This window comes from Tetranychus urticae, chromosome 2 (assembly GCF_039701765.1).
Source record: "Tetranychus urticae isolate SD_2017Ah chromosome 2, NJAU_TeUrti_SD_1.0, whole genome shotgun sequence".
NCBI lineage: Eukaryota > Metazoa > Arthropoda > Arachnida > Trombidiformes > Tetranychidae > Tetranychus > Tetranychus urticae.
Window position 1 is genome coordinate 1,497,804 of NC_142959.1, and position 24,313 is coordinate 1,522,116.

General features: G+C 33.5%; 2 protein-coding genes across 2 annotated transcripts in view; one reads left to right on the top strand and one right to left on the bottom strand.

Annotated features, from left to right (window-relative positions):
• LOC107363651 (uncharacterized) overlaps nucleotides 1-18,250 on the top strand; it is a 52,314-nt gene extending 34,064 nt beyond the window's left edge. The window contains exons 2-5 of the mRNA XM_015930912.3: nucleotides 7,197-7,999; nucleotides 8,830-9,460; nucleotides 9,582-12,344; nucleotides 16,509-18,250. Coding sequence (XP_015786398.2) covers nucleotides 7,197-7,999; nucleotides 8,830-9,460; nucleotides 9,582-12,344; nucleotides 16,509-17,224 — 4,913 coding nt within the window. The 3' untranslated portion in view covers nucleotides 17,225-18,250. The remainder of the gene's footprint in view (nucleotides 1-7,196; nucleotides 8,000-8,829; nucleotides 9,461-9,581; nucleotides 12,345-16,508) is intronic.
• A 2,912-nt stretch (nucleotides 18,251-21,162) lies between these two features.
• Nucleotides 21,163-23,920, bottom strand: LOC107363816 (galanin receptor 2b-like). The gene is made up of 6 exons (XM_015931082.3): nucleotides 22,883-23,920; nucleotides 22,343-22,537; nucleotides 22,167-22,290; nucleotides 21,882-22,093; nucleotides 21,682-21,817; nucleotides 21,163-21,607 (listed from the first exon to the last, which is right to left on the bottom strand). Exons 1-6 carry the CDS (start codon nucleotides 23,236-23,238, stop codon nucleotides 21,254-21,256), a joined length of 1,377 nt encoding a protein of 458 aa, XP_015786568.2. The 5' UTR covers nucleotides 23,239-23,920; the 3' UTR covers nucleotides 21,163-21,253.
• Between the last annotated feature and the right edge of the window lie 393 nt (nucleotides 23,921-24,313).

The window sequence follows — 24,313 nt, forward strand, 5'->3', positions numbered from 1 at the left end:
CTTGCAACTTCCATTGTCCAGCAATCCAAATGCAATCATAAAAGACTTCGAATTGAAAAATTTCCAAAATCCAGCGACAAAAGTTTCTTCCTTTGAAAAAGAATCGGGTTTTTGAGTAAAAACCGGTTAATTTATGAAAAACTAATTTCTTGTCATCTTTTGTCGTTTTCATTGAGTTTTGAGAAATCGAAAAGCAATTTTGATCGATTTGGGGAAAACTTTTATTTTGAGTTTCTTTTCGTGTTTATGACTTTTAATTGCAATTTAATTGTGTTTATATTTTGAAGCAAAAAACACATTACTTTTGTGGTTATTTTCATTTCATTTCTTCTTCTTTTTCTTCTTCATGTAATCTTTTTTTCTCATCTTGTCAAAGCGATGCTAATCAGTTAACCAGAAAATGACTTTGCAACACCTTTACAGAATCACTTTTTTTGCATTCTTAACCTGAAACTTTTCGCTGTTTAATTGCATTTAATTTTAAATTTACCGCACATTCTGATTATCTGTTAACGTTTACTTTGCTCATTTTGATTGGTTTATGAGTTGAAGTTTAAACTGATAAATGAGCTAGCACTTTCTCCTATTAAATTCACTTATTCATCTTCCCGAAGTTATTACCAGAATGCAGAAGGCAAGAGGGGAGAAAAGAGAGAGAGAAGAGAAGGAAAATTAAGATGCACAAGATGAAGATAAAAAGGGATGGAAAGAGGCTTCTTCATCTTGCAACTTCTTTGTGGTCTTTGGTAAGAAGATGAAGAATCTGGCGAAAGAGTAAAATGATAATAATGATAATGTTGAATGTTTACTACCACCAACTGATGTCGAGTGGTAAGAATAAGAAAGAGGGAGAAAAATTTTAAGTTCATCTCTTTATGTAACTTCAAGTTTCTCATCAAAATTTTAGTTAATTTAAAAAGCCAATGAAAGCTTCTTTACTTTTCCTCTCTTTAAAAGGTAATCCACCGTGATCAACACAATCATCATCATCATCATCTTCAACTCTCAACAAGTTATCTTGTTAGTTTTGTCCAATAAAATAATAATAATTACAATCAGCAAAAACAAAACAAAAACAAAACGGAAAAGAGCGCAGGAGAGAAGAGCGAGAAAACAAGTTGAAGGGAAAAGAGGAAAACAAGTTTCATTGATCCAAAAGTAACTCAAAAGACTAACATTTTTAACAAAAAAAAACTCAAAATTTTCTTCCAAAACAGAGCAGAAAAAATTGCCGAAAAATTACATTGAAGTTGAGGTCAAAACACACTAAAACTAGCAAAAAAACTGAACGGAAACAGAAAAAAATTTCTTCAAAACAGAGCACAAATTAACCCGAAAATTGAACATCAAAATCAAATCGAGTCTAAGATTTGCTAAAAGCGAACTGAAACTTTGACAAAAAATTGAAAAAGTTGTTCAGAAAGTGTCGAAGTGCGCAAAACGGGAAAATTGCTGTTGACTTAAAAAATTATTATTACAAATATGATTATAATAATGTTTGAACCAATCATTTTTTATCCTGCAAGTTGCTGTTCAATAGACCAATAAGAGTGAGTTTTGTGGCAACTTGAACAAAATATGAAAGGTAGTCAAGGTAAACTCCTTGAAGGGTAACCCATAACTGAACATAAATCATTTTTGAAGGGTTTGTTATAGATATTGGGAGGTTAAAAGGAGGAGTTTCAAGTTATGAAAGCATGAAAAAGCTTATGAAGATGAAAGATGAAGTTAATATGAAGTTATTAGCCAATATTGACTTAAGGTAAAAATGAGCAAAAAGAAAGGGAATGGAAAAGATGATGGAAGATGATGAAAGGAGGAGACTTTTCTTGTTGTGTTTTTTGCCTCTCAACAAGACTCTTGTTGAGGTTACGAGTTGTTATGTTATTGAATTATGATTATGCTTTTGACGATGCGCTGTTTGCCAATGCCTTTTTATAGGCCTTGTTATCATTATCTTCATCATCATCATCTTGGTGGTGATGATGATGATTCTGGTGAAGGAGGTGTCAGCCAAAATATGGAATCAAAAAAAAATAGAAGAAGAAGAAGAAAAGATAAGAGAGTTTTGGAAAGTGAGAAAGAGATGAAAAGTTGTTTTGCATCTTCACTCTACATGAATACATGGTGATGTTGATGATGATGATAAAAACCTCATGAGTATCGATCCATGGTAAACTCCCAGGCAACTCGATTAAATTTAAATTACTTTCAATTTTCTTGCTTTTCTAGTTTTTTTTTGCTTCTTCTTCTTCTTTTGCGTTACTTCTTTCACTCTTTGCCTGCTTCTAAGTTAGTTATTTTATTTTAACGAGATTCAGTTAAATTCTGAATAAATCATTCATCATCATCATTATCATTTCTTCTTTTTTTTCATTCATTCTCCTCCTTCTGAATCAAAGGCAAATTAACTCCGCCTTGGGTAACCCTTTGTGTTTTCATTTTAATTGCTTTATTCATTTACAATGTTTTTCCTTCAAATCTAATCAGATGGGAAAGAGTTGATTAACTCTCAATATCAGTTTATTATTGGAATCATTTTTTTCAAGTTTGCCTCAGAATTGCTTCATTTTGTAAAACCTTGAAAAAGTGAAGAAAAAGAAAAATGAGAAAAGTTTTTTCAACTTTTCATGTTCACTGTCCATTGAACCGATCAATGAATTTTTAATGAACTTAAATGGAATGAAAAGAGTTGATCAATTTAGATAATTTTGATTATTCAAAGTTCCCGATTTATGCAATGATTGATGATGATTGATGGAAACGGAAAAGGAAATAATTTCATCGAAGGTTTGTCCTGGAAAAGAAAGCAAACAAAAGGCAATTTTCATGTTAAATGCAAGCTCAAGATGAAAGCTAAAAGCAAAGCGTAAGATGAAGCGTAAGATGAAGCTAAAGATGAGGATGAAAATGATTAACTTGGTGAGTGGAAGGATAAAGAGAGAGAGAGAGAAAAGTGAAAAAGTAAAATACATTGTAAACAGAAGAGTAAAGATGAGGGAATAAAAGACGGAGAGAAATGATTAGAATGGGAAAGATGGAGAAATGCAGTTAATTATCATTTTCTGTATCAAACTTTACTCTTAATTTAGCTGGTTAATCTTTCATCATCAACCTGATCATCTTTACCCTTTTCAACTGCATTGATACTAACAAGGTAAACATGAACTTGAGTTGACCTTATTTTGCATATCACAATTGAGTCTTGATTCAACATTAAACTCCTTCATGCTCATAATCATCTTTTTCCTGTTCATCTCTTAACCTCTAATTTCCCTAAACTTCCCTCTTTGAATATCAATTTGTAAAAATGCATTTCTCTCAGAAGAACGCGAAAAAGAAGAAGAAGAAAACACTTTTTCCTCTTTTCCTCTCCTCATCACTCGACATCCTCATCTTTACTTATTAACGCATCTTTTCCTTCTTCTCTTCCCAATTCCCCTTTTACCAAATATCATTTCAAAACTGGTCAATTATATTTATATGTCAATAAAGCTTTTTGGTTCAACTTTTAATGTTACTCTCATGACAATTGTATGTGTCACTATGGCCATGTTGACCAAACCCAATTGTCCATCAACTTTTTCCATCTTATTTCTTCTTCTATTGATCATTGTTGATAATCATAACAATCGGTCACCTTATAGTGACAAATCTCTTTCCATCCTTTTCTCTTGACCAACTAAAAGGGTGATCAAGTTTGATTCGTTAAATGACATCAAAAATGATGAACAACATTTAATCATTATCATCTTGCCGTCATCTTTTTGATCCTTTTTTTTCGCCCATCATTCAATTTATTTCTCATTATGAGATGAAAAATGTTTCGATCTGAAATCAGTCAACTCGAGTTAAATATAATGTAATGATTTTACCAAAAGATGATTTCATCTAAACCTTTTTACTCTCGTCATTGTTTCATTTTCATTATTGTCATTCATCAGATTACAAGTTATCGTTTAAAGATGAAGGAAAATGATTTTTTTCTTCTTTGCTTTCTTTCCATTCTTGTCCATTCATTGATATTGACTCTAAGTGCACTGGACATGAAAATGTTGAGAGACAAAAATTTATCATCAAAAAAAAAGGTCAAGAGAAGAGCAAAACGATGATGAAAAGATGGCGAAGGAAAACAAAAGATGAAACAAAGTTAATATTATTAGATGTGGATGGATAAAGTTAACACCAAAATACATATAATACGATGATAGAACATCATTTTTATCTTGAACAACTTCTACTCTGAGAGAGTGAAAATCATCATCATCAATGTAACATCCTAATGAAAATATATTGGTTTTCCTCTCTTCATCATTTTCCCTGCAAACCCATTCAATTTGATGTCCAGTCAATGGGATAAATATGGTTCTGTATAAGAGAAGAGCACAAAAATTGTCTTTCATCAAACAGATTATTATTGCAAACGTCAACTAAACTTCAGTTAAAGCTATAGCAGAAGAAAAAATATAAGATGATGATGATGATAAAAGGAGAAAATTTTAAGCTTATCACTCCCTTATGAATTGAAACAATGGAAATATAGCATTTTGATCGACTCCAAATCCTTTGCTCAAAAATATTGTATCCATTATGATAATATGAAAGTGTCGATCAAATCATTTCTCAATTTTAAATCTAAACATTGGCTTGACACAAATCGCTGTAAACAATATTTTACTCTTCAAACTTAAAAGCGAAATTGGTTAAATGTTCAAACCGTAAAATTTCATGTTCATTGCTTGATAAATTTGACTGTGAGTTGAAATGAAATGAACTAAAGACAGCATCACTAGGTTACTTTGCATTATTGAGACGGGAATTTTGATGAAAAACAAAATCTTGAGTTGAGTTGATAGTCAATATAAACTCATCAAAGTTTAACTTGACGGACTCGAAGTTTGTTAACAATCGTAATAATTATAACTAGAGATGGGCGATTTCCGATCACGATCGATCTCCAAATTTGGTCGAAGTCTAAAAGAGCTTCTTTTGATCGATTTAGTTTTTTCATGATTTGAGTTTACACATTTGACTAATTTTTAACCTTTGATGATTGAGTTTACATGTAATTTAATCGATCCGTAATTGGATCACTTTTTTGTACCCAAAAGTTGAACTGCTCATAGTTGGACACACAGAGCGAGATTGACCCTAATGATACAAGTTTTGATTACAGAGTTTTGGTAACAAATGATGCGTTGACATATTAATTAGAGACTTGAATAGCAGAATAAGAAGAAAAAATGAAAAGGAAAAAAATATTGCAAACTTTAACGAAGTGAAATATTTTGCTTTTATTGTAACTTGGAAAGATGGGAGGAAGATGCTTGATGATTGTGATGATAACGATCACCTTCATCATCATCATCATTTTCTTCTCGAATGACCGAATTTGAGGCTTTCTTTTGTCCCTTCCTTTTCTCTCTCTCTTTTCATTCCAAATCTAAAGTGACAAAAATGATAGAATTTTATATTTCCCTGTTTCTCCTCTTAATCACTCTTCCTTTCTCATCATCATCATCGCCAGAAAAGATGACAAAAAAAGGAAAATTTTAAAACTATTATTACTGTCGAGGTTCACCTTTTCAACTTTCATTATTGATATTATTATCAATAAATTTGATAATTTGATCTGATTAACCTTCAATCAAATCACATTACATTTTTCATTTGGAAACCTTTTTTTAGAGAAGAAGAAAAGAACGAAAAAAAACAATTTTCCAAACTCTCGGTTCATTTACAATTTATCATGAAATGTCCACTTTGAACTTGGGTCAGCTTTTACTGAATTTTTGTCACTCTTTTTGCTCTTAAGAATGATGACGATTCACTTTCTGTAATTCAAAAACAGTGTTTACTTTGAATGGAAATGTTCAAATAAAAAACTTTCAACAACATGATTAACATGAAATGCATTTTGAATAATAATTCAATTTTTGCAATTATTTTTCTTCTCCTTCAAATAATGCAAATCATTTATTCATTTATTATCATCAAAAACTATTGTAAGCATTTTAATGAAGCAACTTATTCATCGATATTGAACAAAAACTTTGTTTAATCAACTGAACTCGAGTTAAATGTTTACCGAGTTTTAGCAGTTGTTTGGTCAAATAATCAATTTTTTTGTGTCTTCGGTTGTTTTGCATTTTGTTATTCAATTACAAGGTGAACTTTGATGTCCGATTAAGGCTGATGTTTCAAGTTTATTTCATTGATTGACAAAATGATCTAGTTGACTGGTTCATGGCTGTGTGCCATGAGTGTGTTACTCTTGATACGCCTTCACTTTGTACAAGGTGTACAGCCTAAGTAACTCATGGTCATTCGGGTTCACTCATGTAGGCAAGTTGATGAGTTGACAGCAAATATTGTATTAAAATCATATCAAATTGCTGTTGGAGGAGAGCAAAAAATTGGTGAAAAAAGTTGAACAATTTATTTCTCTTGTCGTAACTTTTTTTGACCTTTTCCTATTAAATTGAAACTTTTTTTGTTACTTCTTCTTCTTTCCACTTTATATTAAAGATGTTATTGAACACTTTGACAATTTCGTGGGAATCAAAGCAGAGCAAAGGTGAAGACAAAAAGTGATGATTTTGATGAAGAAAGGGAGAGACCAGGTAGAAGGAGGATGAAGAGAAAGTGAAAAAAACGAACAGGAAAAGAGGGCAAAAAAAGGTATCCATAGAGTTCAAGAGTCCCTGTCAACCATATGCTCATTGAGGATCAATTATTGTCATTAGTTTGATTGTTTAACACTATCGATATAATTATTGGCCTTTCAACGGAAAACGATCAAAAGAGAACCGAAGTTGACCATAGCTTCCGTTTATCGAGTGATTTACCTTTAAATCTAAATCTACTCATGAGTGTTGATCATCTTTCACCCGTGATTCCTATTTCATTAAAAAGAAGAAGAAAAATGTCCAAAAAAATGAACTTATTTTTACACTTTTACAATTTCATCGGTTTACTGCTTATCTGTTTCACCTTTTGACTTTTCCTTGGAAAATAATTTCTCAATATTTACATGAAATCAGACATTCGTTTTAATCATTTGAAAGTAACTCTCTCTGTTTAACCAGCTTTTCAGGTGAAAAATGATAAAAGATGAGAAAAGAAGAAAATTTTTTAGAAAAACTTTTCAATTTGGAATTGAATTTTAATCGAAATTTTTTTTCTCTATTGCACAGTTTCTGGTCCACTCGTAGTAAACTCATCTGATGATGATGAAGGTGATGATAAATGTTCAAATGGTGGCGATGGCTATGAATCGTCAAGTTCAACCATTGATGAACCTCATCCATTAATGATGAGTTCACCTTTACCTGAAAATGAAATGGATAACAATTGCAACACTAATAGCAACCTGATGGGCAACACTGATAACTTGACTTCAAAGTTGATTAATGAAAATCTAAATAATCTTATAGGGAACACTGGTTCAACCTCTAGTAATAGTAATTTAAATAATTTAAATTGTAATATTAACTCATTGTCATCACCTTTAACCTCATCAAGTTTATCATCAGGCAACAATCCAAAGCTTTCAGGTGGCTTCAATTTTGGTTCACTTTTCCCTGGAATTGAATTATCTGATATTCAGGTAATCTCGGAGCAACTTGAAAACACCAAGGTTGCAATAGGTCAACAGCGTATCAACCCTTCAACCCTTGAATCGGGAAACCTTTTAGTTTCAGGTTCAGGTCAACTTTCACCGCTATCAGCCTTACAGGCATCACTTTTATCAGGCAATGTAAACATGGCTGCAATAGCTGCTGCAATTGCTGCTGCCTCATCAACGGCAACAGCATCAACACCAACAACAACAACAACCTCATCCAATTCATTATCAACTGCATTAAATCAATTATCGTCATTAGCCTCACCAGTAGCAGTTGCTTCAACGGCAACCTCAACACCAACAACACCAACTTTAACCTCATCAATGGGACAACAACAGCAAATGGCTTTACTTCAAACAGTCTTTAAACAAGTAAGTTAAACAATTGACCTTTAATGGTCAAACCCTCTAAATAGACTTTAATTGAGCCAAAAATTCGCAAAAATTTTCGATTCTATTTTTAATAGAAAAAAGTTGAGGGCAAAAGAAAAAGGTTTACCTTGTAATTTTTTATTCATTATAGAAATACAATTTTGTCTATTTTTCTACTTCTCCATTCATCATTGTTTATCATCATCATCATTACCAACGTAATCATCATAATCATTGGTATCATCAGTGTTAATGGTGTTTTAACGTGCTGTTAATTTCATGCCTTTACTCTTTACCTTTTTACTGTTAGTCTAATGAAGCAAGAATCAAACTAAGCTTGTAATAATAGTACAATCATGTGAACGCAGGAAGAAGATGAAGATGAAGATGATGAAAAATGATGATACAGTAAAGAGCAACTGTTACGGTGTAACGTGTTAAAGTGCTCAAGATAATACCTTTTACCTTTTTTTCCCTTCTTCTTACCTGACTAACTCTAACCTTTTGTATGCAAAACTAAACAAGCATTAAATGTAAACATATTCATATTATTTATTTTTTATGACTTTTCCTCAACTTACCTGGTTAGAAAAGGTAATGATCTTGTTGACTTTTGTCAGAATTGAAGCAACCTCTAACGATAAATTAACGAAGAAAAGGTTCTCTTAATGATAGACTATCCATTTTTCATCATCATTGTCATCATGATAATCACTTTTCTAACCTATTCTTTTCTTCTTTTTTCCCTTTTCTTTTTTCAAATAATTTTTTTGCTTCTTCCACCGAAAAAAAATAACACAAAATAATAATCAACGTAATTGCGTTAACAGCTTTTAGCCCAAATTACCAGTAACGGAGGAGAGGTAGGAGGTGGTGGTGGTCTAACCTCATCATCACCATCATCAACTTCATCATCATTATCACCAACAGTATTACAAGGTTTACCCTTTTTGAAGCCACCAATGGCTCAATTGGCAGCCGCAGTTGCAGCCGCAGCAACACCGTCACAGTCATTATTATCATCGGTAAACTCGACTTCATCCGCATCAAACCTTGTCTCACCTTCACTTGGATCAATACCAAAGGGAATGCCTTTTTCAGTTTCATCTCTATGTGATCCAGGCAAACTTGATCAGGATCATATTAACTCAAAAGGTGAGGATGATGATGAGGAGGAGGAAGAAGATGAAGATTTGTGTGAAGAGGGAGAAGATGCAATAATTGGTAGAAGCTCACCTGCATCTTCATTATCATCCAGTTCATCCTTGTCTCCATTAAATTATCATCAATCTCATTCTTCGAGAAACAATTTAAACAATTTAACTCGACGCAATTCTCATCATCGTTCATCGTACCATTCATCCTCTTCCCATCGGCACTCTCGTCCATCTCATCGATCTTCTCGTAACCGTCGCATGGGCACACCTGATAATCAAATGGACTGTGAACCAACTGATGAAGGTAAATGTTTTTCACTTTACGTTTCTGTTTAAAATAGAACATTTGATTCGAAGTCATTTGCATAATTTTTCCATAACTAATGTTTATTTTTGTCATTCTTGTCATTCCTGACTCTCTTCAGATGCACCTTTAAATGCTTCAGTAAGTTCAACCACATTAGCAACCGGAAACGGGGGTTCATTAGGATTGCCTGATGATATCGATAAAAGCATTCCATTGGGTCCAAGTGACATTCCACCGCCACCTTCACCAAGTGGACCCAATACATTAGAGTTGTTACAGCGACACACCGAAAAGGCACTTCAAAATACTATGCAGGGCAGTTCGTTTCTTATGAATGGCCTGTCTGACCTGGAAGGTTCCGAGTTTTTAAAGTTTCGCAAAGACGGTAAAGAGGATTCCAATTATCGGCATCGATGTAGATTCTGTGGTAAAGCTTTTGGCTCCGATTCCGCTCTACAGATACACATTCGTTCGCACACCGGAGAGAAGCCCTTTAAGTGCAATGTTTGTGGCAATCGCTTCTCAACCAAGGGTAACCTCAAGGTTCACTTTGAACGGCATAAGGACAGGTACTTGGATATGCACGACTCTGAGGGTGATGAGGATAGAACCAATGACAACTCCAATGCTGGCCTGTGCAACAACGGCAACAGTAATGCTAGTTCAAGTCTAAACCTAGCACATCATTTTAGCAACAGCAATATGAGCAGTGTTCATGCAAACACCGGTATGAATGACAGGGAAGATGAGGAAGAAGAAGATCAAGATGATGACGATTCAATTGGTTCATCGGCGACACACTTTGCTTCATGTTCCCCTCCTCGAGTATCATCATCTTCACCCAGCACTATGACAACTCCTTCATTTGTCGGTCTTTCCCTATCGACACCAACCACAACCAACAACAGTATAAACGCCAGTTTAACTTCAGGACCAACCACAACGGTAGCCACAACATTCTCATCGACTCTTGCCGCTCCCTCAATCAGTCCGTCAACACCTTCCATACTCAGTGGTGGTTTAAAGGCAGGTTCAGGAGGCGGTGAACCAAGTGCACCTGGATCATCATTAGCTGCATCATCTTCATCGGGTTCGGCTGGAGCGCCGGGAGTTCTTCCTGATCCAAACTTTTATCAAGATCTTTTACCCAAACCTGGAAGTGCTGATAATTCATGGGAAAGTTTAATGGAAATTCAAAAAGCCTCTGAAACCCACAAACTTCAACAACTGGTTGACAATATTGAACACAAGTTAAGTGATCCAAATCAATGTGTAATCTGTCATCGTGTCCTCTCTTGTAAATCAGCCCTTCAAATGCACTATCGAACTCACACGGGAGAGCGACCCTTTAAGTGTAAAATTTGTGACCGAGCCTTTACCACCAAAGGTAACCTTAAAACTCACATGGGTGTCCACCGAGTTAAACCACCTTTACGAATACTTCATCAATGTCCAGTTTGTCATAAACAGTTTACCAACGCATTGGTATTACAGCAGCACATTCGTATGCATCCAGTACACTTGTTTGCCTCCGAGGTGAGCAAACAAGCTTCATCACTTTTGCCAAACTCTTTCCACTCTGGAAGGTCACCTTTCATGTCACCCGCGGCCGCTGTTGCCGCAGCTGCCGCTGCAGCAGCCTCAACTGGATCAGCTTCAACCCCTTACGCTCCCATGGAAGATATGCTTTTATCCTCTGCTACCTCATCGTCGACCAGTGGTGCTCTTGATTTAACTCCTCGCAATGGATCCTCTTCATCTTCCGTCTTCTCGGCAGCCGCAGCAGCAGCAGCAGCCTTTGGTATGGGCCTGGGTCAAGGCGGTCTAGGTTTACGTTTACCAACCCTTTCCTCTTCCTCACTCCGTTCCTCACCTTCGCCCTCATCGTCCTCGATTCGATCATCATCTCCACCCTCTTCACCCTCACCATCACCACTTGCTTTACGTTACCATAGACGAAGCTCATCCCACCATTCATCTCGACTCAATGCTACACCACCAACCACAACGGGTCCAATTTATGGTTCATCATCAAACCCAAGTGCTGGACCATCGACGCCTCCAGCTTATCCAATGGAAGACATGGTTTCATCGAACCTTAGGTCATCATCGACAAGCGGTGCACTTGATTTAACTCCTCGAAATGGTTCCGAACGAGGAGGTCGAAAAGAGGATCGAAGAGGAGAAGGAGAAGAAAGTGCTGGTGGAGTCGACATGAGTTCGCCTCGTTCCTCTCCTTCACCTTCCTCACCTCGTTCACCCTCACCTTCACCATCATCTTTATCGCCCTCACCACTTGCTCTCGGTTACCATCACCAGTCTCACCACTCTCATCATCCCCACTTGCCGAAGAAACAAAATATACCAACAACTTCCACTCCAACCTCATTACCTTTAACCTCTCCATCAAGCTCAGCTTCAACCTCACTCTCAACTTCCAGCTCAATTAAACCTTCAAGTTCATCAAGCAGACCAGTTTCAGCAGCAGCAGCAGCCGCAGCAGCAGCCGCTGTAGCCGCCGCCGCAGCATCAGGTGGACTTCATCCAAGTCGACTGTTTAACTCGCCCTTTCCTGGTCTACAATTTCCAACTGGTCGACCCAATACAACTTGTCAAATTTGTTACAAAACCTTTGCATGTAATTCAGCCCTAGAGATTCATTATCGATCACACACCAAGGAGCGACCCTTCAAGTGTTCAATTTGTCAACGAGGCTTTTCAACCAAAGGTAACATGAAGCAACACATGATGACCCATAAATGCCGTGATCTACCTCCAGGACTTTATACAACTTCCCTGACAAATTACAACCATTCAACCTCCAATTCATTTCCCGGAAATGCTTCCAATCAAAATAGCAACTCAAGTAACCATAGTCAATGTAAGTACTTGAAAGCAAATCAAACACATTAAGCCCCAAAAACCTCAAAAATTTAATTGAACAAAAATCGAAACTGCACAAAAGCCGATCAAAAGTAAACTCCAAAAACTCAACAAACCAAAAGTCCGAAACAATAAACGAAACGAGAAAAAAACAGAACAATTTGCAAAAGCATTTTCCTTGATAAGCTCATCATTTGAACTCGTATTTGAATTTGAGTTTCACTTTGTTTTTCATGGTAAAAGGCAGCAAAAAAAAGTTGAACAAAAAACCTATGAAAGTCATCATAACTATAAGAAGCAAAAGATGTAATTGAATAAAGAAATGGAAAGAAAAGAAGAGAAAAAAAAGTGAATTTGTCCCCAAAATAGGTATTTATTGCAGGTTGAGTTGAATAAGATGAAGAAGCGAAATAAACAGGAAAAGATGAAAAAAATGATCAATACAAATGTGGCCTTTACAATATAATTTTCAACGCTTTCATGATGTCTTTTGAGATAGTTACAGTGATAAAAATATATCTACAAGAAAAGGATAGAAACCTTTTTTGTCTTGAAAGTGAAAAAAAGCGTACATTTTGCTTCTTTTTCAACATTTTTTATTCTTTGTTTTGCTTCACTTTTTTGCCTCTTATTTTGCTTTCCATCTTCATCTTTTCTCTTCCCTTCTCTTCATCACTTTTCATCTTCTTATTGTAACCTTTTTGTCTTCATCTTCGCCTCCAACAAGTTACATAAAAAAGGCGAGCAAAAAGAGCGACAAAATGTCATAAATATTTATTTTATAAGAAAATCTATTTTTTCTCCTTTTTTTCGCTCTTTTCATTTTCTTTATATCAACTCATTTCCGTTCATTTTATTGTTGTTATCAAACAAACATTTTAAGATATAAAATGAGTTTCCAAGTAATGTTAACACTTTCATTGAATATCTTTTCACCTTTTTTTTTCGGACAATTTCTGGTTCGATTGAGAAAATTTCATTTCTGAAACAATCAGTGAAATTTTCACTTTTCTCATTTTCGTTTCAATGAAAGCTTCAGGTAAAAATGATTTCCTCCAAGTCGAGTTTTCCTAATATAATTTATAGTTTCAAGCAACATTTAAATGTGAACTTGAAATGTTGCCCAGTTAATTTGCTTGTTGATGGATAAAATTGACTCATGTAAACTGTTGATGGATTGAAATGGCACTCATATGGATCCATTAATAGGGTTTCACTGTCAATCATTTTTGGTTCACCTTTTTATTGTCATATTATTGTACTTATCAAAGTCAACAGTTAATAGTGTGACAAGAGGAGAGGCAAAAATACGGGAAAAATGGTGTAAAAAGGCAAATCTATTAAAAGTGAAAGGAAATGTTGAGCAAAAACAAAATGATAAATGAATGGTGTGAAAGCAAATCAACAAATATCTCTATGGAAAAAGCTCATATTTTTGAAACATTTTTACAATAAAAGCAGGAAATTTGGAGCAACATTAAATAGCTTCTTATCTTGTGAATATAATAGATTTACCATTAATTTTGACACGTCAAGTTGGGTATAAATATACATCTAACTGTATATCATGTAATCATTAACCATTTCAGATGAAATTATTTAAATTGCCTTTGAGCTTCAATTGATCTTCAATTGAGCATTTTAACCAGTTTTCACTGTTGAAACCTTTTTTTCAAGGCAATAATCATTTGGATTGTATTAATGATAATTTATCGACTTGTTTCCATTAGATTTAAATGTTCTAATATTTTACAATTTTAATGATTTGCTCAACATTGTAAACTCGTTTAATTATAATTTCAAGTTGCATTTAAATTGTAATCATAATTATAATATTATCCCTCAATTGGCTTTTTTATTTTTCAATGTTCCCCCATTGTTTTTGCGCTTCTTTTTCATCTTTTGTTTTCAATTTACAGCTAAACCTTTTCATCTTTTGTTTGTTAATCATTTGGCTTCATTTTAATTTCATTATTCATCTAATTTATACAATTTTTACCTATTTATGTGACTATCTGTCAGTTTAAGTTATTGTCCTGTTTGCTTTGACATTTTAACTATGTTTAAACAGTCTAAGTTTACTCTACTGGTGTCTTTGTTTGAATGGTGTTGCTACCTTCTGACTGGTTTTCCCTTCAATTTGCATATCTTAATTGTTTAATTGTTTGTGAGTTATCACCTTTAACCTTGAATGAATTCTTTGCGACCCCAGCTGAGTTGGATCAACTTGTTGTCTCTTCTGTTGCTCAAAAAGGAACTTGTTGGACCATTTTGCCCAAAGTCAGGTTCAAGCAAAATGTCTTTATGGGTTAAACGTCTTATTTTAACCAAGTTAAATGGATGGTGTCATTTCCCAAGCTCCATGCTGTTGATGATTTTCAATGGGTAAACAATTTCCCTCAAGTCCATGACAATGGTTTGGAAGATGATTGAAAATAGTAAATTTAATGAATTGTGCAACATCAACAATTTATTATTGTCAGAGTTACATGGCTAAAAATTGAATCTCAACTCTACTTGGTGTAAAATGGTCCTTATTATTACCATACGTTTAGCTTGCAAACCTTTCAAACCTATTAGCTAGAGTCATCTAACTGACGACGACCTCTCTTCAGCTAAATTTCTGGCGACTCTTCCTCAAAGTGTAATTATATTGTTTCTAAATTTGACAAAATTTCACAAATTGAGCCATTTTTAATTGCATTACTTCGACTTCTTTTTTCTCTCTCTCCTCATCTTCACTTAATTTTCTTGCTGTAAGAGGAAAATGGTTGAAATACTGATGGAATACTCAATCTTGGAAAACTGTTAACCCTGTTGAACGAGTTTCAAAACAATTTTCAATGGCTTGGAATAATCTGACTTGTTCTAACTCTTACCATCTCTAACCATTTAGACACATCATGGTGGTGATGATGATTGTAACAATTATAATCATCATGAACCTTATTAAATTTATCATTCTACTGTAACCATATTAAGAAGTGGAAAGAAAATTATGATGAAGAAAGGTTATATCATCATGGTTATTGCTCGATTCTTGGTACTATTATTACATGTAATTAGAGTAATTTGATATGAAAGTTTTTGTTTACAAGGTTATTATCTATTTAATGATCCAAATAAAAGGAGATGAAGATAGATAATAAAATAAATATCTATATATATAATATAATATACAGATGCTACTGCTGTATCTTATATTAAATTTGTTTTAATAAAACATTGATTTGTCTCCTATTCACTCAAACTTAACCTTACAACTCTTTCCTTTCCCATCCTAACTAATCTTGATACATTATATCAGCTAAAATTTATTATTATCACAATCAAAACAAGCCTAACAATTTCAATCTACATTCATCATTATTACTCCTTTTAATCCATTATTTTTAATACATAAATAGGTATTAACCAAGCCCATACTAACCCTAACTAACAACATCTTCTGTTAGGTGCAATAAATTTTTCATAAAAACAAAAACTTTCTAATCCGTCTTTGATTACATTTAACTATTGCTTATTAGAGCAATAAAAATTGTTCAATCTTGTAATCAAAATGGACTAAATTGTACATTTGTGTGTGTGTGTGTCTGTTCACACGAATATGTTAACTGACATAATATAAGTATAAATATATAAATGTGTGTATAGATGGATAATAATATACAAATATAAAGTAATATATCAAATTACTTGACCCAGGGTTACCATTTCAATTACACCAGCTTCACAATATAATGTATTATATCTTGTTATACAGATTCACTTTTTATCTTCATCATATTATTTATTGAATAATATCAAGTTACTTGAAAAACATTTTAACTTTGCGATCTTTTCCTTCTCTATTCACATTTATATAAATATATTTATCAACATGAAATGGTAAACAAATTATTTTATATGCATCTTTTTTTTCTGCTGCCTTTCATCTTTATCATCATCTTTCTTCATCACCAGATAAAATAATTAGCTTATGTAGAAAATGTTTCAACAAAATTGAGATTTGTTTGTTTGATTTTCAGCAAAAGCAAAATGTTTCTCTTGACGGTTTGTGCAACTTGAAAGGGGTTTAGGCTTGTTAACCTTTTTTTATCAAATATTTGCCATGTTAATTATTTCAAGAAATTAATTTTTCTCTTTTTCTTCTCTTTTACAGTTAACGGCAAAGAAATAAAAGATGAAAGTAATGCAAGCAATTCAAACATGTCCACTGAATCTGGACCCGTTCATTCCATTGGTGACAATGAAAATTCTGGACGAGGAGAAATGTCCAAGTGTAATTCATCCAATGGAGAGACAACCTTTGAAGAAGGAGGTGAGGAAGAAGCCGATGGTGAGGAAGTTGGCGAAGAAGATATCGATGAAAGTAAAAATCATGGTGGACACGATGATCGGTTGTTAAATTCAGTGGCTGGTGGAAATGCACAAACTTCATCCCCAACCTCGTCAATCGGTTCATCTTGTTCCCTTTTACCTCATCACCACTCACAACGAACCTCTTCTTCTGCTCCACCTGGACCAGTTCCGTCATCTTCATCATCCTCATCTTATCCTGGAACAGCACCAGCCTCATCTTCATCATCTTCATCTCGATCATCAAATAGTTGCAAACACGTTTGCGAGAAATGCAATAAACCTTTCTCAAGTCACAGTGCATTACAAATTCACATGAGAACTCATACCGGTGATAAACCCTTTAAATGTCAAATTTGCGGGCGACCTTTCACCACCAAGGGTAACCTTAAGGTTCACATGGGAACTCACGTTTGGAACAATGGTTCATCACGTCGAGGTCGAAGGATGTCAATTGATTTACCCAATTTACCGGTTCCCCCATCAACACCATATTTTCCATTCCTGATCTCACAATGAAAGACAAACAAAAGACTAATTTAAATTGAAAATTAATCAAAAGAAGACGAGGCGCAAAGAAAAAAACTTTGGACAAAACATTGAAATTTAAACTCAAGCTTCCAAAAACGGAAAACAAGAAATTACGAGAAAAAGTGTAAATCATTTTTAGTGGAATTAGGCAATTTCAAGGATTCAAAGGGTAAAAATGGAGCAAAATTATGATTTTTGATTTGTAATTGAAAGCAAAAGATGTTTAGACAAACAAAAATGATATCAATAAGAGGAGAGAAATGATGAAAAACTATACAAAACATGGACAAACAAACAAACAAACCAAGCAACCAAGCTTATTCTAATTAACATTATTATTATTATCATTGGTATAATAACAGCAAGTGAAACAAAAATTGATCATCAATCACATTTAATTTTAACTCTATTGGAACTCATCAATCATCAATTTTAACCTCAATCTCTATTCTCATCAACCAATTCAACTTGAAAGCTCATCTTTAAATCATACCATTAGAAAAACCTAACAAATTCAAAGGACAACAAAATCAAACGGAACATAAACTGCTGATGATTATCCATTCATCACCATCATCTTCATCATTCTCATCATTTATAGCCTCTTCTTCTTACTTGATCATCTTCTGCTCATCTTTACCAAACTTGATTCAACTCTAATCTCACCAGTTGAAATATATTAAAACAAAGGAAAACAAAAAATGAACCATTTTACGTTGTTTCCATCATTTTTGTCTATTGCTCGTCATCATCATCATCACCTTTCCCAAGAAACAGACAAAAGCAAAAGACCGACTCAATTGGAAATGTCAAACACACCTTATCTTACCTGTTTCACATCATCTTCATCTATTCCGCTATATTTGTTTCTCTTCACGATTATAATATGTTATATAATTTAGGATATAATTTATACTATCATTTCTTCTTCTTCCCTCTTCTCTTCTTTCCTTTAGGGTTGACAAATTATCATGTACTGTGTTATTAGCTAAAATAAACTGTGTTAATATTGGCTTCCATCTATTTCCATCTTTTTTTTGCTTCTTGTTTCGTGTTCACTTTAATAATCTCAATGTGTATGTTGTGATATTTTTTATGTGCAATACTTGACATTTTTATGTTCACAGTAAATCATTTTCATTGAGTTAATTAACATTTTTCAACACCATTTTTCCCATTGAAAAGTACAGTGAAGAAGTACATTTTGGAGAAAGTTAAAACACATTTGGTCAATTAATTATTACAATCACTTTTACAACACATTACAAGTTAAATAGCTACTCTACAATTAACAATAATAACTAATACAGTTATGATAATTGCACGAGTCAAGAGTGGAAAGTAAATCAAAAAAAGGCAAAAGTAAATGGTAATAAATTGTTCCGGATCAGTTGTATTACAAGTGTATAAACAGTGAAAATTGGCCAACTAAATTGCAGTTGATTGTTGACGATGAAATATCAGCAATTCAGGTCAATCAGAAGCGACCATTTTTTTTCAATGAATACAAATATCAAAAGCAAAGTGTAAATCTTTCAATTTCATGTTGATTCAATGGACCAACATTTGATCCGTTTAATCAGTGAAAAGCACTCTTGTAAAGACAGACAACAAAAAACTAACAATTGTAACAATTAGTGGTAATCAACTAGTAAAAGTCAATTGAAATTATGGACCAATTTTCCACTTTTACTTGAGATTAACCATTTTAAGGTTGATTATCAAATGCAATTGTCAAATCGGTAACAAATAGAGTAATCATTGAAAATGTTACCAGCTGACATTATCAATCATTCACAGTTGAAAATTTAAATTGTTGGCCAAGTTAACCCAATCTAATGAGTTAACAATCCTTTGCCATTTCAAATCAGGCGAAAGTAGCAACAAAATTTCCATCATATTCATCTTTATCATCTTAACATGTTTTGCCTGGAAATGTTGAATAATGCTGACTTTTCATCTCTTTCTTGGTAACCTTAACAATTCATCTTGCTATTATCCTTATCGTTAACAGTTAATGAGCTGAATAACTCTGTTAAAATAGGCTAATAATGGTAATCATAATAAGATGAAGAGTTGAACAAGTATTTTGAGTGACGATTCGCTCCTGTAATATAACAGTTTAAGGGATGATTGATTGAATCTATTCGCATTCTATCAGCTTTTGGCTTCATTTTTGCATCAACCATTTAATCTTTTGTTATTCACTTTCATCTTCGTCATCAACTGTTGTTGCTTTTACAGAAAACCATTCGCCATTTGTCCTTGGACAATGTAATATATTGACAAAAGTAAAGCTGCAAAAAAAGAATCTCAATTATGATAATTATTCCAATGGTGATAGACAGAGTTGGAGAAACAAAATTGAGATGTTCATCTGTTGGAATCACATTTCTTGTATGTTCATCATGTAGAGAGAGAGAGACAGAGAAATGTTATCAATGAACTACTCGTAAAAACTAGACAATTTAATTCAAGGTGAAAATTATTTCAACATTTCATGGATAATTTCAATAGATCGTTCTGGTTTAGCTGCAAGTGTAATCAAAATTACATTCATTGTTGAATCATCAAGCCCATTAAATCAGAATTTATGGAAAATTCAACTTTGATTTTGAAAGCTTCCACAATTGAAATGATTCTTCAGTGCTAATTTGAGTGGCAAAACTAAAAATTCATTTGAATCCATCATTTGCATGATAAACTTCAAACTTCATTACTTTATTATAGCTTTGAAAATGAGGCAGCTAACGCCATCTAATGTTAGTTTGAAGAGGCATCAAATTTTTCTCTAGTGACATCTAGTGAGTTTGCATCACACTAGTTTAGTTCACCTAAATCTTGCCCAGAATTCAATGGGAAAAGTTGACTTTAAATATCTTAAGCTCTCGGCTTTAATTATTGATCAATTTGTTATGAAGCAAAATGCCTCATCGTTTTGACTTTAATTGTTTCACATAGAATTGTATTTTTCAAGTTTAATCAACAGTAAAATGCATAAAAGTTGTAATAATCATTAAAATTATCAATTAAACTCCTTTTTTCAACATTTTCAAAGGATAAATGAAAAATTTACTGAAACTCACGAAACCAGGTTTGACAATTTATTTTTGCTTTTCAGTTAATTTTGTATGTTCATTCCAAACGAACATGTTAATGTTCAAATTGAACTGTTTAGTAATGTGTTTATTTCTAGTTTAATCACATTAATTCCATGGAAATAATTAACACCAACAGTGGATAAATCATCTATAATCAAAATCGTCATAAGGTTTCTATCTTTCAATGCAATTCCAATCAGAGCAAGTAACCAGTGATCAGTCTATTTTTACTCTAGATTAGTCTACATGTAGATGATTGAGATCTATTAATGAACCTTTTTAATTAACCTTATAGTTTCAATAAAATGTAAGCATGTTTTAGACGTTAAGACTTCCTACATTTACTTTTATGGTTATTTACATCTCTGCTTTGAAAGCAAGCTTACAGTTAGTATTGAATAATCAGTTTCAATATTGTGTTAATTCAATATGTTGGACACATTACAAAGTGACTTAAATGCCTATTGATTTTACAGAACCTAAAAGACAGAAACATGATTATTTAAACATACTTGCATATAATAAACCAAGTTTTAGATGTTATTGTTAATTGATTCAATATTTCATTCAGTTTCTGTTTCAGAAATTCTCAACTAGAACTGATTCATTTCAATCATCTCAACATCTTATTCAACTTTCTCTGCTAATACTTCATCAAGTCTCTAATAAAATGGCGACGAGTCCAACAATTTTTTACTGTTGATGGACTGACATCAAGTTTACCCAACTAAAGGCAATAATAATTTACTAAAGATTCAAAATGCTATTAGTTAAATGTTAATTAAATGTTAATAGTTAATCTCGATTAAATTTGAAACAAGCTGACAAATTCGTACAAAGATTTAGGAATTTATTGTTTTTGCGATGTTAAATACTTTGTGATAAAACGCATTGAAATACAGTATTAATTTGAAAGTCACCGAGTAATGTAATCAAATGATGTGTGCACCGTATAAATTGAAGTTAAATGGCCATTTCCTGAGGTTTCAGTTCTCATCGATGAATCAATGTTGGCAACTCTATCACCTCGTCTGGTCAAACATCGTCTCAACGAAGTAAACAGTTTCTTCCTGAACTTGGATGACATGAGGCAGTAAACAATAGGATTGAGACAACTATGAATAAAGGGCAACAGAAAGAATACAATTCTAAATATGTAAACGGGTTGAGTGAATGAGGTTAAGCAGCAGTTTATGATAATTTCAATCACAAGTCGCGGTCCCCAGCAAATGAGAAACAAAATAACCACCAATATCAACATTTTAATGACCTGTCCAGCAAGAAAAGAAAAGAAAAACGATTAGAACAACTTTCAATTTTCAGATTCCTAACTAATCTACTCACCTGTTTCCTAGCCGACTTAACATCTCTAGTCTCTTGGGCAGCATGATGACTCCTCAACATCACCGCATGATTATTGGGCGATGAACAGGCATCTCTACTGATGCTCGCTCTAGACTCGGTTCGGTGTGAAGTTCGCCTGAGAAAAAAGCAGAAAAGAAAATTAACAAAAAGTTCCAACCGAAAAGCAAAAATTTCTTTACATGTGATTGGTAAGATCGTCCATGGTTTTAGTCGATATCCAAAGTTCAATAATAACCCAAACATACGAGGCAATCATGAATACAGATGGAAGAGCAAAGAGAAATATAAATCTGTAAATGTTTAGGTTAAGACCAGTTTGATCACTTGCACCTTTACACCGATAAAGGCTGATTGTTACGTTATGATTGGTAAAGGTGGACTTTTCAACTTCCTTGAGAAACGAACGAGAAAATGACAGAAAAGGTGTTCATTAGAAAGGAAATTATGAATAAAATTAAATTTACCTTCAAGTATATCGTAGGTGTTGCTAGGAGAAGTGCTAATATCCAGACTGTGATTACAAATTGTTTACAATTTTCCATGGTACAGATTGATCGGGAACGAATTGGAAAAACTATAACTACAAATCTGAAGAGAAACAATTGAGTTAAGGGGAAAATTAATTTCCATGCAAACCAACCTTTCAAATGTAACAGCAACCAAGTTGAGGACAGAAGCAAATGCCGAAACTGATTCAACATAAGACGATAGTTTACAGACGGTTCCATCGCTGTCCCATTGAACCACAAAATAGTGGGCAATCTCAAGTGGACCCACAATGGTAAGTAAAAGTAGATCGGAAATGGCCAAACTCACCAAGAAAATGCTTGTAGCACTGAAAGGAAAAGTGGAAAAAGCAAAGTAAAAAAAGATTGCTAGGAAACATTCAAACAGTATTACTCAATCAAATCAAATCAAGTTCAAGAGCAAAGAAGAAAATTGAACCTTTTGCTCTTCTTTTCAATCGTCTGTTCAAGTTGATTTCACTGGAAACACAATTATCATGATAATTGGTAGGATAAGGGTGATGCGTGCTTGGGTTAATGTCAATAGATGAAAGGTAAACAAGTAAATTAAATGTGAAGTGAATCATTAAAAATATGATTACTCTTGAAAAGAAAAGACGAAAATAGTTAAACCATGAAAACATGCAAAAGCATTTGAACCTTATTCCACTCACCTGTGATTAGCTTTGTCACCAAACATGAACCAGATAACCACACTGTTTCCCGAAACTCCAAAAATAAAGGTTAATATGTTGGTGATGACGGTCGGGAAAAAGTATGCATTATGGAACCAGGGAAGCAAAACTTCTTCTGGCCGTTGATAGTAGATTCGAGTATCGAACTCGTCTTCCTCTGAATTGTTGGTTTCCTCATTGGAAGCAGGATAATATTGTTGATTGGAAAGGTTGATCAGATACTTGAGGATGGTTTCATTGGTTGCCAGTGAAACGGCTGAAGAGGCCAGGAATGATGAATTGGGTAAAGAGTGAAAATCACTTTCTATCGACATTGAATTAAACATTGGAAGCATAAAAATCTATCGAAATGGACACTTTTAACGAGAACATCTCATTAGACAAGATAAACGCATTCTCAATGAAACTTCATTTCTTTCATTAACATGATAATCAAGTTTCACATTCAATTAACTCTTCATTATCTTTTCCTTTTGTCTTCCCAGGTTCGTCGCCAAAGATCAATCTTGATTAAAATCAAAGTTTAAATCAATTAAACTTGAACAAACTTTTTCCACCAAATGAACCAAAGGATGAAAATTTTGGCTTCCTTTGCTTCTTAACATTCAAATGAGTAAACAATGAAACAAACAATAGTTAATTTAATCACTTGACACTTTAACGACACTGAAAGGGTTGAGAAGAAAACAAATGTCCCGATGAAATTGACTTTCAATTGATATTAAACTTGAATCCAGCTTTCGCTTCCAGGCAAGTTACCGATATGATTTCAATAAAAGAATGATTTTCTAAGTTTGGTTTCCAAGAGAAAATATGGTTTTCTGTTCATCTCATGGTAATAATCCTTTTCGATATTGAATTGTTCAATTGAAATTGGAGTGAACTTGAAAAGGGAAAACAGGAAAGACACAAACAATGTGAGGAAGGAAAAAAAAGTGAAACTGATTTTTTCCTCAATGGATTTCACTTTGAAGAAGAAAAGAAGTCAAAGGAAGGCAGCGATTTCATCTGACATGATATTCTGACTGGGATTGGGAAACTGAATAGAAAGATGGAAAAGTAAATAACCATGAGCATGTCAGGTTGAATACAAAGTATCAACAAGTCAATATCTTTATCTCATCAGTTTAATTCTGTTCACTTGAATAAAAAACAATTATCTTTTAATGAGAAGTTAGTTTGTGAATCCATTAACTTGTATTTACCCTCATCATCGCAATTTGTGTTTCCTCAACCTTTTCTCAACTCTTTTCACTCTAATTACATTAATTTTATCATTTCTTTGAAAAAACAAATTCCATGTTTTTCTCCATCAATTATTCATTTTTATTAGAGAAAATTTGGTGACCAAAAATGTTCAATCAATCATTGAAAGGAGCCAAAAAAATCGAATCAATTTTTGAGAAAAAA